Source organism: Caretta caretta, chromosome 3 (assembly GCF_965140235.1).
Source record: "Caretta caretta isolate rCarCar2 chromosome 3, rCarCar1.hap1, whole genome shotgun sequence".
NCBI classification, from domain to species: domain Eukaryota; kingdom Metazoa; phylum Chordata; order Testudines; family Cheloniidae; genus Caretta; species Caretta caretta.
This window is the reverse complement of record NC_134208.1, coordinates 113,913,557-113,929,074: the sequence shown is the minus strand read 5'-3', so window position 1 is coordinate 113,929,074 and position 15,518 is coordinate 113,913,557. Positions and strand designations below refer to the sequence as shown.

The 15,518-nt window shown below is 43.4% G+C and overlaps 1 protein-coding gene across 3 annotated transcripts in view; it reads right to left on the bottom strand.

Moving 5' to 3' along the window:
- The window catches only part of UST (uronyl 2-sulfotransferase), a 300,004-nt gene that overhangs the window by 52,320 nt on the left and 232,166 nt on the right, over window positions 1-15,518 (bottom strand). For all 3 annotated transcript variants that reach the window (XM_075126796.1, XM_048844295.2, XM_048844294.2), the window contains exons 6-7: window positions 12,113-12,210; window positions 9,664-9,821 (exon numbers count right to left, since the gene is read on the bottom strand). In XM_075126796.1, the coding sequence (XP_074982897.1) occupies window positions 9,664-9,821; window positions 12,113-12,210 (256 nt within the window). The remainder of the gene's footprint in view (window positions 1-9,663; window positions 9,822-12,112; window positions 12,211-15,518) is intronic.

The window sequence follows — 15,518 nt, the reverse complement described above, 5'->3', positions numbered from 1 at the left end:
CCCTGAAGTTCTTTTCCACAACTTGCCACACCTCACCACCAGATGTCAGGGTGGAGCTCATCTTGACATTGCTTACACAATAAAAAACAAAGTAACAGTTTGATCAACTTGAGTAAATTTAATGATTGCAAATGTTATATCAGGAAATAGGTTATACTATTGGGAAAGGCAGAAGGGAGAAGTTGATTAAAATTTGCATAGTCCAGATAGAAGAATAAATAGGAAAGAAAAACGTATAGGACTCAATTCACTCCAGGTTCCCATAAGCATCGTCTTGATGGCAGGAAGTTCACCTGGATGGGGGGATGCAGTACTATAAGGCACTTGTAACCTCCACTCTGCCTGGAGATCAGGAGCTAGCCAGTGTAGTCCCAAAAGTTGGCAGTTCTGGACAGGGAAAACACTTGGTAAAGGCTCCCAGAAAATGCATTGATTCATAGAATCATAGAAATGTAGGACTGAAAGGGGCCTCAATAGGTCTAGTCCAGTCCTCTGCACTGAGGCAGGACTAAGTCCATGTCTACACTACACAATTAAATCAACCTATGTTAGGTTGACTTACAGCCACCACAGTAATTACTGTGGTTTTTCATGTCCACATTACCCTCCTTCTGTTAGTGGTACATGTCCTCAGCAGGAGGGCTTGCACCGATTTAAGAGGGGCAGGGTAGGGGACTCAGAAACCGGGCTCTCAGCTCGGCACCGAGCTCCCACATGCGAGCTTAGCTACTGCCCAGGTTCTCAGCTCCCTGCAGAGCTCCAACCTGGAGCCATTCCTCTAAGCTCCCCACTCCCCATGGGAGGGAGCTCCCTGTGGAGTGGGGAGCTGAGAGCTCCACGTGGAGCAGGGAGCCCACAGCCTGGACTCTCAGTGTCGGGCAGTGATGCTCTCTCTCTCAGGACTGCTGGAACCCCCCCCCCCATCAACTTCAGCCAGGTACACAGGCATGCATCCTTCCCCATTTAAAGCCCTAAGAATTTTTGAAATTCCTCTTCTTGTTTGCTTGGCATGGAGAGTTCACATAGCATCTTCCTAGCTGACCAGGTTGGCTTTCCAAACGTGCTTCTGCCTGGCGTACATAGGAGTTGTTGGGTCTGTGGGGAGAGAAGGCCGTGCAGTCGCAGCTCTGATCCAACCTATGAAACTTTTTCATACCTACGAGCATGTTCCTGGCCCGTTGCAGTACCCCTGCACTCCACTCCTAGTGACACGTTCCATAATGACAGCTGGACTTGCACAAAGCTGTGAGAGCCTCATTTGAGAGAGTGCTCCTCAGTGTCATGTCCCTTGTAATATATGGAAATCTGGGTATTGCTGATTAATAAAAAATTAGTCTTAGAACTACGACAAATCTTTGTGTCCTACACATGGTGGTTGCTGCAGAAATTCATACACAGTGGCAATCGGCACATTTGCGTACTACAGTTAACTCTCATGTAGCAACCATTACAAGGGTCATTCAAAGGGGCAAGTAAACAATATCTGGCTGAATGCATTACAGAAAGACACATTACTAGGGCTCATTGTCAAAATGCTGCTTCAAAGCCTTCCTGGTTCAAATAGCCCCCCACTGAGCCCCTCTAATAGCCCTGGTATCTGGCTGCTCAAAATCAGCCACCAGGCAATCTACCTCAGTGCTTCACTCCTGGGGAAACTTTTCCCCCTTGGCTTCACCAATGTTATGCAGAGCACAGCAGGCTGCTATGACTGTGGGAATATTTTCCTCATTGAGGTCTAACCTTCCATAAAGGCTTCCATTGACCCTTTAATCTGCCAAAAGCACATTCAATGATCATTTTGCACCTGCTCAGCCTATTGTTGAAGCACTCCTTGCTGCTGTCAAGGTTTCCGGTGTAAGGCTTCATGAGCCATGCGAGTAAGGGATACACAGGGTCTCCCAGGATCACCAGGTGCATTTCAACATCCCCCATTGGAATCTTCTGGTCTGGAAAGAAAGTCCCTGCTTGCAGCTTTCTGTACAGGCTAGTGTTCCTGAAGATGCATGCACCATGCACCTTCCACGACCGCTTCATGTTGATGTCAGGGAAACTACCCTGGTGCTCCACCATCACATGCAATACCATAGAGAGGTACCCCTTTCTGTTGATATACTGAACTTTGTCACAAGATGGCCTCGGGCCAAAATGGGGATATGCGTGCCATCTATCTTCCCACCACAGTTAGGGAATCCCATTGCTGCAAAGCCAGCCACTATTTCCCACACATTACCCAGAGTCACAATCCTTCACAGCAGGAGGCAATTAATGGCCCTGCACATTTGCATAACCCCAACCCCTGTGGTGGACGTCTGAACTCCAAACTGATTCATGACTGACCGGTAGCATCCTGGAGTTGCCAGCTTCCACACAACGATCACCACTTGCTTTTCCATCGTGAGGGAAGCTCTCATTTTGGTGTCCTTGTTCTGGAGGGAAGGGCAGAGCTCTGCACGCAGCTCCAGGAAGGTGGCTTAGCGCATCCGAAAATTCTGCAGCCACTGCCTGTTATCCCACACCTGCATCACATTCCAATCCCTCCACTCAGTGCTTGTTTCCTGAACCCAATAGTGAAAATCCACTTTGTGCGGCTGCACCGTGAATTCCAACATCAATCTTGAATTGTTTCTTTCCATGGCACACAGCAGGGTGGGCACCACAGATTCATTTTCAGATTCGCAGTTCATGAAATACTGCAGGATCAGCCACATGGTGTTCAAAATGCTCATTACAAGACTGGTGAGCAGTACAGGATCCATGCTTTCAGGCAGAGATGGCGGGCGCACAGTTTGCAGAAGAAGTTGAACAATAGCACAAAATATGGACAGAAGCTCATGGAATGATGGGACAGAGAAAACTGTATCATGGGATGGTGAGCCCACCCCATGATGCATTGTGATCCATTCCCAGAACTCCTAGCAGCAGAAGGAGGCAATTTGCGCAGTGGGATAGCTACCCCTACCCATAGTGCACTGCTCTCTCTGTCGGTGCTAGAGCATCAGCTGTGGATGCACTCTGCCAACACAAGGAGCGTTTGTTACCCAGGGTTTTCAGGACCCAAAGCAGTGTTAACTTTACTGTTCTCTCCAGGTGGTCTCAGGAATAAATTAATGGGGGCACAGCTCATCCGTCTGACAAATAATTGGCACAAGCAGGAGTGCTTTCATCTAAAACTGGTTTTTTTTATTAGATCTCAAGAACACACACACACACACGCTGTCACAGTAGGGTTAAAGCATTTCAAAACATTTATTGTTACCCAGAAAGTCTGAAACGGTTCTGAGGGATCAGCACACAGGCTTCAGGGGCGCCCCACCTTTGGTCTAGCCACTGGGATATCATATCCTTGCCCAAAGAAAGCTTCCTCGGACTGCTCCAAAGCAAATTCTTTCGCCTAATCTTTTATAGCTAATTTCAAACAAAGCACATAACCTATTGTGACTCCTAGTGGGTCACCATGGTGACTCTTAATGGGTCACCAATTCTCCTACTTTCAGCAAAACTACTCATAATCTCTTATAATCAAAACATTTCTAGTCATAATAATAAAACTTACATGTCAAAGGTGTCAGGGCTCATACGACCAAGGTCGGCTGCCCAAACATTCCTTCTATTCTCACAATAAATTCACTTCTTATCCCATTCTCCCATTTTGATAGCAAAGTGCAAATGTGCCTCTCAGGGCCTAAGATTTTCCTAGCTGTGTGATCTTTAGTTTTCAGCTGGCAGTGGCTGAAAATTCAAAATTGCTGACTGCAGTACTGTCAAATTCTAGGGTACATGTAGGAATGTCAAATTCTGGGGTAACGTTGTGTGAACATGCACAAGTGATGCAAATACAGCGGTTTATGGTTGTCAATATAACTTAAGTTTCAGAGTAACAGCCGTGTTAGTCTGTATTCGCAAAAAGAAAAGGAGTACTTGTGGCACCTTAGAGACTAACCAATTTATTTGAGCATGAGCTTTCGTGAGCTACAGCTCACTTCATCGGATGCATACCGTGGAAACTGCAGCAGACTTTATATACACACAGAGAATATGAAACAATACCTCCTCCCACCCCACTGTCCTGCTGGATCAGCCACATCCGGATTTGTGCTGGAAATGGCCTACCTTGATTATCATGCACATTGTAGGGAGAGTGGTCACTTTGGATGAGCTATTACCAGCAGGATAGTGAGTTTGTGTGTGTGGTTTTTGGGAGGGGGGTGAGGGGGTGAGAGAACCTGGATTTGTGCAGGAAATGGCCCAACTTGATTATCATGCACATTGTGTAAAGAGTTGTCACTTTGGATGGGCTATCACCAGCAGGAGAGTGAATTTGTGTGGGGGGGGTGGAGGGTGAGAAAACCTGGATTTGTGCTGGAAATGGCCCAACCTGATGATCACTTTAGATAAGCTATTACCAGCAGGACAGTGGGGTGGGAGGAGGTATTGTTTCATATTCTCTGTGTGTATATAAAGTCTGCTGCAGTTTCCACGGTATGCATCCGATGAAGTGAGCTGTAGCTCACGAAAGCTCATGCTCAAATAAATTGGTTAGTCTCTAAGGTGCCACAAGTACTCCTTTTCTTATAACTTAAGTTGACAACCATGTAGTGGAGACATGGCCTTAGTCTCAGATCCTATCCCATTTACACTGAAGTTCACTATGTTAGTCATCCAATCACTGCTAACCTTTTGGTGAAAGGTGAAACAAAGAAGGCATTTAACATTTGGGCTGTTGCTGCGTTTTCTGTTATTGTCTTTCCCTTCTCACTGAGTAACGGACCTACCCTGTCCTTGGTCTTCCTCTTGCTTCTAATGTATTTGTAAAATAGTTTCTTGTTACCCTTTATGCCCCTAGCTAATTTAATCTTGATTATGCCTTGGCCTTTCTAATTTTATCTCTACATGCTTGTGTTCTTTTATGTTCATCTTTTGTAATCTGACCTAGTTTCCACTTTTTGTATAACTCTTTTTTGTTTCAGGTGATTGAAGATCTCTTGATTAAGCCAGAGTGGTCTCTTACAACACTTTTGTACATGTTGGGATAGTTTGCTCTTGTGCCCTTAATAATGTCTCTTTAAAAAGCTGCCAGCTCTCCTGGACTCTCTTTTCCCTTAGACTTGCTCCCCATGGGATCTTGCCTACAATTCTTTGAGTTTGCTAACATCTGCCTTCTTGAGTGCACTGTCTTTATTCTGCCATTTTTCCTCCTACCACTCCTTAGAATCAAAAATCCTACCATTTCATGATCACTTTCACCCAAGTTGCCTTCCACCTTCACATTCTCAGCCAGTTCCTGCTTATCTGTCAGAATCAAATCTAGAACAACCTCTCCCCTAGTCACTCTGTCCAACTCCTGTTATAAAAAACTGTCTCCAGTGCATTCCGAGAACTTGTTGGATAATCTGTGTCTGCTGTATTATTTTCCCAATAGATGTCTAGGTAGTTGAAGTTCTGCATCACCACCAAACCTGTTCTTCGTAGTTTAAAAAAAAAAAACCCTCAACCTTTTCTTCCTGGTTAGGTGGTCTATAGTAGACCCCCTATCAAATCATCACCTTTGGTTTTTTACCCCTTTTATCCTTACCCAGAGACTTCCCACGGGTCTGCCTTCCATTTCTATCTCAACCTCAGTGCAAGCATAAACATCTTTGATATACAAGGCAACACCTTCTCCCTTTTTTTCCCTGCCTGTCCTTCCTGATAAGCTGTTCCAATCTATACCAATATTCCAGTAATGTAAATTATCATACAGTGTCTCTGTATGCCAATTATGTCATAATTATGATTATTCACTAGTATTTCTAGTTGTACCTGTTGTTCCCTACACTTGCATTAGTATACAGACATCTCTATATTCCCTCATCTCTCTTTTGCCCCCTGTTGTGATTGCCCATGTTTCCCCCAGATTCTGACCCTTCACCCAGGTCCATGTTTTAGACTTACCTGTGGGCTTTTGTCCCCTTTGTCCCCCATTGAACTCAGTTTTATGCCTGCCTCACTAGGTCAGCCCATCCATATCTGAAGGTGCTCTTCCCCTTTCTTAATAGGTGGACCCCATCTCTGCTCAGCAGTCCCTCTTGGAACAGCATCCCATGGTCAAGGAAGCTGTAGCCCTCCTGCATGCATTCACTTTCAGGATATGTCTGTCTCTGCCTGACTGAAAGGACTGATGCGAACACCACCTGCACCCTCACTCTTTCACCCTCCTGCCAGAGCCCTGAAGTCACTTCTCATCTGCTCATGGTCATATCTGGTAGTAGCACTAGTGTCCACATGGATGAACAGTATGGGGCAGAGAGCAGGATGATCCTCAGCAATCCTTCTGTAATATCTCGTACATTGGCCCCAGCAAGCAGCACACCTCCCGGGATGACCTGTCAGGCCAGCAGATGGGTGCTTCCGTCTCCCTTAGAAGGAAGTCGCTGACCACCATCACCTTTCGTTTCCTCTTGGGAGTGGTGGCCGTGATCTTCCAAGCCTTGTGGAGGAGGAGCAGCCATGTTACTCCCCTTTGGGGAGATTCCTCATCCCTCATTGCCAGGCCAGCAGCCTGTTTTTTAAATCTCTATGGGCAACGGGTTGGTAGTCTATGTGGAGCACTGCCTGCTGCCAGACATAGCCATCATCCAGTTTCCTCCCTGTGAAGCAGCCATTTCCTCCTCCCTGGTGGTGCTACTGCAGTCTTTGCCAGGTGGATTTCTTCTCAACCTTGGACATCTCCATATGCATATTTCAATTAATTCCTTGTGTGTACAGGTGCTCCTCAGCCTAGCCACCTCCTCCTGTAGCTCTCCCACCTGCTTCCTGAGAGATTCTACCAGTAGGCACTCTAACACGGGATGGTTTACCCAGCCTGGATTTTATGATGGGAAACGCAGGCTACAGTCTGTTCAAATCCACACCAGGACCTGAGTAGAGGGATCCATGGTCAAGGTTCTCTGCTCGGACACAGGTACAGGTGGAGGAGCCAGCAGCAGTGTTGGCATTGGCTATGCTGCCTTTCTGAATCATGGTGATTTTATTCTCTCTCCTTCCTACAAACTCCCCTCTTTGCTAGCTCCCGTTGATTGCTTGGCATCTGGCTTTAAAGCCCTTCTCTTCTAGGTCAGTCCTGACCCTCCTTAACATACCTGGGAAGGGTGATCAAGGATCAAAGGACAGGAGGGGAGAGCCTTGCAAGTGCACACTTGGCTAGCAGGCCTCTGGTCCCTATTCCCACACAGTCCCCAGATACACAATCCCCAAAGAGACCACACTAAACTTCAAGCAAGCCAAAAGGAAAAACAGACAGACAAGCAAGCACGTTCACTCCAAGAATTAGTACTTGCTCCTCCTTCACCAGAGGAGCTCTATCCCAAACTTCCCTGTTTGCTGTCCCCTGTTCACTAGCTCCTTCTGGCCCCTTAGCGTACATCTATAAAGGGATAAAAAACCCTGTGACTGGCCCAGGTCAGCAGACTTGTGCTCTGGTCTGAAAACCTGAAGTCTGAGCTCTGGGACCCTGTGAGGTGGGAAGGTCCCAGAGCTTGGGCTCCAGCTCAAGCCCGAACATCTACACAGCAATGTTTCAGCCTGGAGCTGAAAATTACCCAGTGGTCTTTTCATCAAATTATGTGACTTCCCAGCCTCCCCTGGCTTGGGTCCCTGCCCCGTACACCAATCTGAATATTAACTTGAATGGAATGTGAGCTTATACTAATTTGAATAAAATCAAGTTAATAAATGACTTAACGCCATGCCCTTAATTCATTGTATCAAGTGAAACTAACATTTCCCTAACTGACTTCCTAATCTATCTTCACCTGTGACTAACAAAAACTGCTTTCATTTGACTATCCTTGGCTTCAGAACTTAACACAAGCTAACCAATCTCACAAATTGCAAAATGCAGTGAGTTGGGAGTTTATGGTTACAGAAAGTTCCGTGACTAGGTGATTACTGGTTGTTCTTATCTCAGTATATTCAGCTGATGACATTTTCCCACCATTCATCCTTTATCTTCAAAAAGCTGCAAGATAGCCAAGGTAAAACCCCTTAAAACATTAGGTGACGTAGCAGATTAGTGCACTAATCCATCAACTGTGAAGATCTAATTTTAAGTCCTTGCTCAAGTCACAAATAGAAAATCATTTTGTAGTCCTTTCATAGGCAGTTCTGGACATCTGTTGCTTTCACAACCAGGTAATTTGTCATGATAGTAATATCAGTGCTGTTCATGAAGCCTCTTAAGGAATGGAACAGCAAAGGGTGTTTTAAATCAGCACTAAGGTGCACTGAGGAGAGCTGCCTAAGAACTCTTACATGGAATTTACCTACATTATTCTTAGCTCTGTCTGGTTCTATTAGCCCTTATATTCATGAGCATCAAACTTACTCACAATTTAAAAATAAATACAGTGAAAACAAAACATCTGTGTGCGCAAGGAGTAGAGAAGAGAAGCAGGGTATTAACAAGGACGTTCCTGCCAGGACCAGCTCTAGGTTTTTTGCCGCCCCAAGCTCTGAGAGAACACCTCCTCAAGCAAAAAAAAAGGGTGGCTGGAACTCCGCCCACTGGAATTGTGCCGCCCCAAGCACGTGCTTGCTTTGCTGGTGCCTGGAGCTGGTCCTGGTTCCTGCTCACTCATTCTTCAGTGTTAACACATATAGTTAAAAAATAAAAAGGAAATGAAATTTAATTCAGCATGAAGAACATTGTCAAAAGAGACGGATGCTCAGAGATTTCTGTAGTAAATGGCATTATCCTACAGTATCTGTGCAGGAAAGAAAGGGGCAAATTCTGCTCTCACATAGCAAGACACGGGAGAGGAAACCACGTACCAAGATCTCCCCAGATATGAAACTTCAGAGCTGGACCATGTTCCCCCATGAGGCAGAGGGTCGCTGCCACACAAAGAAGGGAGGTGGTAAGGAGCTCAAGGATATCTGGGTGAATCTGACATCACCTCTGTAGATCTCAGTGGCATCACTATGAAAAGCAAGACCCTCTGTGTTGCTTGCCAGCTTTCCCCGCCCCCTTCCTTCAGAAGGCATTGTATCTCAACAATGCTACACACTACTCCCTTTGACTGGGGAAAACTACAGAAGGGAAAATTTAAGGAGGAAGGAGCAGTGGGGAAAACCTCATACAGATCCCCACTGGGAAATGTACACAGAGTTAAGAAAGCATCTTGCTCCCTGTCTCCTTTCCTGCTGCTCTAACACCCTTGTCCTACCCCACTCCTTTTCACTCTCCATAAACCAGAAAGAGCATCTGGCCCAAAGACAGGAGCTGCTCTCACAAACATACAATTCTCTTCCTTCTTGTTTTTTTTTTTATTATTATTACGAATAGCTCCATGACTGCATAGGATATGACAGCAAATTAACAACTACACTATTTTTTTAAATAGCTGCATTATCTGTCTTATTACAAGCAGCTAATTTAAATGACGTGCTTTTGCTTTGCCTCACTATGACCACATTTAGTGGAGGATAAGCAAAACTGTCAACTTCATATTCTTCTGCATCTAAGAGATAAAAGCATAAAGGCTCACCCCTTCCATTCAAATCCTCTCCCCTAAAAGGGGAATCCTCTTTTTATTGAGAGGCTAGGAGACAACACCTAACCTTTGAACAGCTCTGGGCATCTTGCAACAGTTTCTATAAGGAGTGATCTTGTAACAGGAAAGTTACCTGGGTTTTTGTAGATGCTGAGCACATCCTTGAAATAATGAGGTAAGAATCTTTCCAGTAAAAGCAGCACATCCTCTAGCTCTTCCAGAATCCCCACAAGCAGGAAATTTTCATTCACGTTCAGTTTTGCTCTTTCGAGGGCCCATTCCCCAGGCTCCCTTTATGGATTAAAAAAAAAAAAGTCTTCAAATGGTGTGTTTGCTTTGGAAATTCAAATGAGCACGATTGCTAGAAAAAAAATTATGGTGGAAAGAGCAGCGGGGAAAACCTCACACAGATCCCCATGGAGAAACCTATATGAAGTTAAGAAAGCATCTTGGTTCCCTGACTGAAATATGCTCATACAGTGGACCCTTGCTAGAGCGTGTGTCGCCATAGCGCGGATTCGCATATAGCGCGGTAGCGGCAATGGATCCTAAATTTAAATATTTAAATTGGAATCCATGGTAATGTGGCCCCCGTTATAACACGGTACCGCGTATGGATCCCATGTTCTAGCACGGGTCCGGTGTATAAGTTTTTTCATAGATTTGCAAGCAGGCTTTGTGATATCATGCTTATTGGAGTTATGATCAGATGGAAAAAGATCTGGAAAGAAAATGGACGGATGGAAAGGTCTATGTGGCTTCCAAAGCTCATTATGAATCATATAGAAGCAGGTTAGCTTGTAAAAATGTGACTATTTTATGATTAAGTTAGATACAGTATAGTAGTACTAAATTCTCTACACAGCTTTCACTGAGAGAGGTTCCAAACCTCTCACCCATAAAACAGTATCAGCTCAGAAAATTTACAGCATGTGACAAAAAAGTTATTTTGATAATGTAAAGCAGAGCTTATTGCTTCCTACAGAAAGGTAGCTTATGTGGTCTTCCTTTTCTTTACAGAGACTTTGCCTATTTTTATTCTTTCCATTCATTGTTAAGACTATGTTTTTATATTTTTCTACACTTTTCTCATGGTCTAGACAGTGGGCGCTATTAAAAATATCAGCTGCACGTCGTGGTATTGTAGTGACTACAGCGTGATAGTATCATGCTTTTAATAGCGCCCACCCAAAATACTTTTTGGCTCCTTTCAGAGTGGAAAGTTTTCACCACCACTTACACTTTCTGAAATGATCAATATTACTGTTGGCCTGCAGATTTACCTACAGGTCCATACTAGCTGGTATAAAGGGATGTAGGCCCATTGACTCCAATGATTTACATCAGTTGAGGGTATGTCCCATAATTCTTTGTAACATTAACTTGCATTTCCTGCAGTCAGAGCGCTCCTTCCTTTCATAAGCACATATTCTGCAGCAGTGGTGTCCAACCTTCTCAGTTATGAAAGGCATTCCAGGGCAGGGGAAAAGGGAGATAAGAAGAGATCCAACAACTGGTTCTGACTCTTTCTTTTTCTATCCTAGCTCAGGTGCAGGGTAAATCAGCCCAGGAGCTGCTCTAACTTACACAAGCTGGCAACAATTCCATAGGGACCATATGCTATCTAAGGGACAGTGGGAGTGTAGCCCACTTGAACCATTCCCCCTTCCCAATCTGACACATGCCCTGTCCAAGGGGCTACAAGAAGTGGGGGCATAGGCTTTTCTTATGAGGCTGTATGTCTGCTGGGGACTGAGCAGTGCAAAGGGAGTGGCATGGGACAAAGAATCTGCCCCAAATTATTGATAGTGGCCCTTAGATCATTTTGAAATAGTATATTTGACCCTCTGGCTGAAAAAGTTGGTCACTGCTGCAGAATATGACCTTATGAAAGAAAGGCGGGGTTGAAGGTCCGGTCCTTGCTCTGAGGGAAGCCTTGGGGTGGGTGGACTGCATTCTAACCCTGTGGGGTGGAGGTGGGAGGCCCTGGGTGGGGTTGATCACCCTGCACTCACCCCACAGTGGAGGCTCCTGTCCTGCAGGGCTGGGCCCAGCTCTCTGCAGTGCAATCTGGTACATAGGGTCATAGCACCGCTTAGATTTGGGCCAGCCACCCCTCCATCATATCCCCATTGGACAGAAGCTGCAGGAGCTGCCACTGAAGATTAAATCATCATTTTATGTAGTTTATGTTCTTTTTCATTTTATTTTGTGTTATTTCACATTTCTGATATGCACACAAAGCTATAATTATAGTCTCTAAGGTGCCACAAGTACTCCTTTTCTTTTTGCGAAGACAGACTAACACGGCTGTTACTCTGAAACCTGTAATTATAGAGAGTGTGTACTCAAACAAAAATAATAATGCAAAATTTACACCCTCCACTGAACAATACCCTTATATATATTATTTCATAATAAAGACATGCTTTTACCACACACTGACACATGAGCCATGTTTTCCCTTATATTTACAATAGGGAACAACTGTTGTGTCTCTGATACCACTCTGTGTGGTAACTATTGGCAAGTGTTCAATGTCTATTGCTGTACAGAATCAGGTATGTGTGATATACATTTACCTGCATCTTGGATGCTGTCCACAGAAATACGGTATGATGTAAAATAACCTGGGATTGGAACATTCAGGGTAGTTTTCAAGAATACATACATTAATATCCTAGGGAGAACGAAAGGAAAACAAGGTTAAATATTGCATCTCACCACCTCCATAAAAATGTGCTCTTTTCTTTCCCACCTAAATAAAGTTTTCCCATACTTCATGGTGTAGTCCTGACCGCACTGCATCTACACCTAAGTCCCTCAAGAATAACTTGCAGGATATGTTAACATTTCATTAGCATAGGAAAAATTTTCTGGGAGCATCACAACATCTTGCTGCAACACCATGCTATTATTCTGTTGTAGTGATCACATCTTCAAAGCCAGGTTTTAACTTCACACCCTTTGATTAAAATGTACTGAAGACTGGTATAAGACTGTTTCTAAACATAGCCAGCTTAAGCATCAATTTATTAACACCATTATTACACATGCTTTGCAATTTCCCCCGTAAATATCCTCTGGGAAAAGACAGAAGAAGACACAATAATTTGAATTTTGACCACAATGATACAAAACTATTTTATTCTACTTTTGTTCAATGGCCTTATACTGAATATAAATTAAAGTTCTCTTCTGATAGCCAAAACGTGCATTGCTCATCACTGTAAGTCAGTATATCACCCAGCTATTCAGGACTGGATCCTATGGTGAAAATTCTCCCTCACAAAAGAGCTGTATGCTCAGCCACTAGGAAAGCAAAGGACTTTGATCTCATCTAGGGGCCTTTACCGAAAGACCTGATGTAGATATTGAACTTTACTAATATAAACAGAGTGGAATTAGTCAAACTAAGCTCTCCCGCTGACAGAGCTTCTGCCATTTGCGGAGGTGGTTTTATTATGCTAGAGGGAGAGCTCTCTCCTGTTGGCACAGAGCGTCTTCACTAGACGCGCTGCAGCTGCATTGGTACAGCTGCGCCGCTGCAGCACTGTACGTGTAGACATGACCTCAGACTTCAGATGCTTAAGTGCTTTCTTTTCCGAATAAGGATGCTTTACTGAATCAAGGCCTTAATTCTACCATCATGCTGTTAACATTGTATTTGGGTCTATGATGAGTCTCCTCAAGCTACAGTCCCATTTCTCTCCCTCTCTTTTGTTTATGTAAATCAATTACTACTCTTTTTCTTCCTAGTGACACATCATAATTTAACACGTGAGAGATAAGGTATTAGACAGTGAAGTAAATTCCATTCACGCACACACACCCATCCCTCTGGATATTGAGAAAAGTTTGCTTTAAATACTTAGTAAAGTATGAAGAGATTACTGATCAATCACTCCTGTCAAAACAAAACAAAAACCAAGGACAACTTTTAAAACTCAAGTTTGTATATTTTAAACTATTTTCCAGCAAATCATATAATCAACGGTACTAAAGTCTGCTGAAATATCTAGAAATACCAGAGTAAAAAGGGCATCCCTGCCCTGTAGGCCCCTTTTGGCCAAACATGGCTCTGCAGCACTCTGCCTCAGTATCCCCTTCACTAAGGCTCCTCAATAACACTAGGACAACACCACACCTTCTTCAGGTCTGATTCATTAACACTAAATAAAAGTCTCTTCCACGCCAATCTCTTTCACTCATCTCCCATCTCCCCTCCCCTGGAGGTCTGTCTTGAAGTTTCCAAGCTGGGCACAACGGTCAGTCTCTCCCACTATTGCACTTTGGGCTCCTTTAATCACTCCTTGCTATCTTCTGAACATCCGCTCTTAGGCATTCCTACCTGGAGTCTTTATTTCTTTTTCTAAGAATTACCATTGCACCAAGTCCATATTTTAAAATATTTTGGATTATCAGCAAGTATTTGTCATGTTCAGCAATGTATTACAATGTATTTAGGTAATTCAGTACGCTTATTACGGCTACTGCCATTTTGTAATTGTTCATATGATCTTGGGTAAGAAAGGCATTTGTGCTCTCACTTTAGTACCTAGAAAATAGAGGCTCAGAATGTTAAACAACCACAAGACTCATCATCCTGGAAACAGGAATAAACTAGGTTTCAGAGTAGCAGCCGTATTAGTCTATATTCACAAAAAGAACAGGAGTATTTGTGGCACCTTAGAGACTAACAAATTTATTTGAGCATAAGCTTTTGTGGACTAAAGCCCACTTCATCGGATGCATTTCCACTGCATGCATCCGATGAAGTGAGCTGTAGCTCACGAAAGCTTATGCTCAAATAAATTTGTTAGTCTCTAAGGTGCCACAAGTACTCCTGTTCTTTTTGCAGATACAGAGTAACATGGCTGCTACTCTGAATCCCTAGAGTGTAATCTTTCCCAAGGCAGGTTTCAGGGCTTTAGCAAGCCAATGGGTGAAAGCTGTAACTACAACTGCCTCTTCCTGTAATTGGCCTAAAAGAGAGAGGATTTCCCTTTGCAGCTCTATCACTTCTTCATAAACATGAATACAAGATTGCATTCATTCAAAAAACCCCAAAGAATTATTTGATGTAAAAAGCAATGGAGACCTCCTCTCTTCTGAAAGCATAATTTGATTAACAAAAGCAGAGACAGAACCCATCCAATAAAAACACTTCTTCAGAGACAAAATCCTGCACATTTGACAACTGAATATTTTGGGTCTCTTTACTGAAAAAATTTCGTTGTGTAAAGAGAACCCTATTGATAGATCCTCTGCTAGAGTAAACAGGTGTCGCTCCACTGAAGTCAACGGAATGACATCAGTTTGAAGGAAGCAGAGGAACAGTCCCTTAGCATTTGATTTGATAAGGGAAAAATTAAACGGATTAGGAAGAAAACAACAACTTCTGTTGAAACAAAGCATTTACACCTGGGAGAAGTAGGTTTTACTATAGACCAACAATTTTTCATGTGGGGAGTGGATGCACACTTTCTAATGCTCCGTAACTCATCAACACCATGTTTGCTGTGTGGCCAAGGGATTGCTATCATTTATTTTAAATTCTGTACTTTATATGTTGAAAACCAGTATTACTTATGCCATATGGCGTACATTACAGCATCCAGAGGGTTCTAATAAGTTTAGCACCTGCTATCCTTTGTGAAAGCAAACACCAGCAACCATTCCCTCTATAAAGTTTTTTTTTTTTTTTTTTTTTAATTTGCAGCCTTATGATCTATGAAATTACAGCATGAATCGTGAGAAAAAAGTGCATTTGGTCTGATGTGTACTCATGTGAAATGTGTTTACTAGTGTTCTAATTATTATAAATAAATTACAAAGTATACGTCATTTATACTTATTCTAAATTTGAACATACCTAGCTAGACTGAGTCTTCTTTGGTATTTTGATTGCTTTGCCAGTTGACCGATAACTGGACCAAAACATCCTCCCCCCCAAGACTAGTAAGCTTAAAAAAGATTATCCTGATC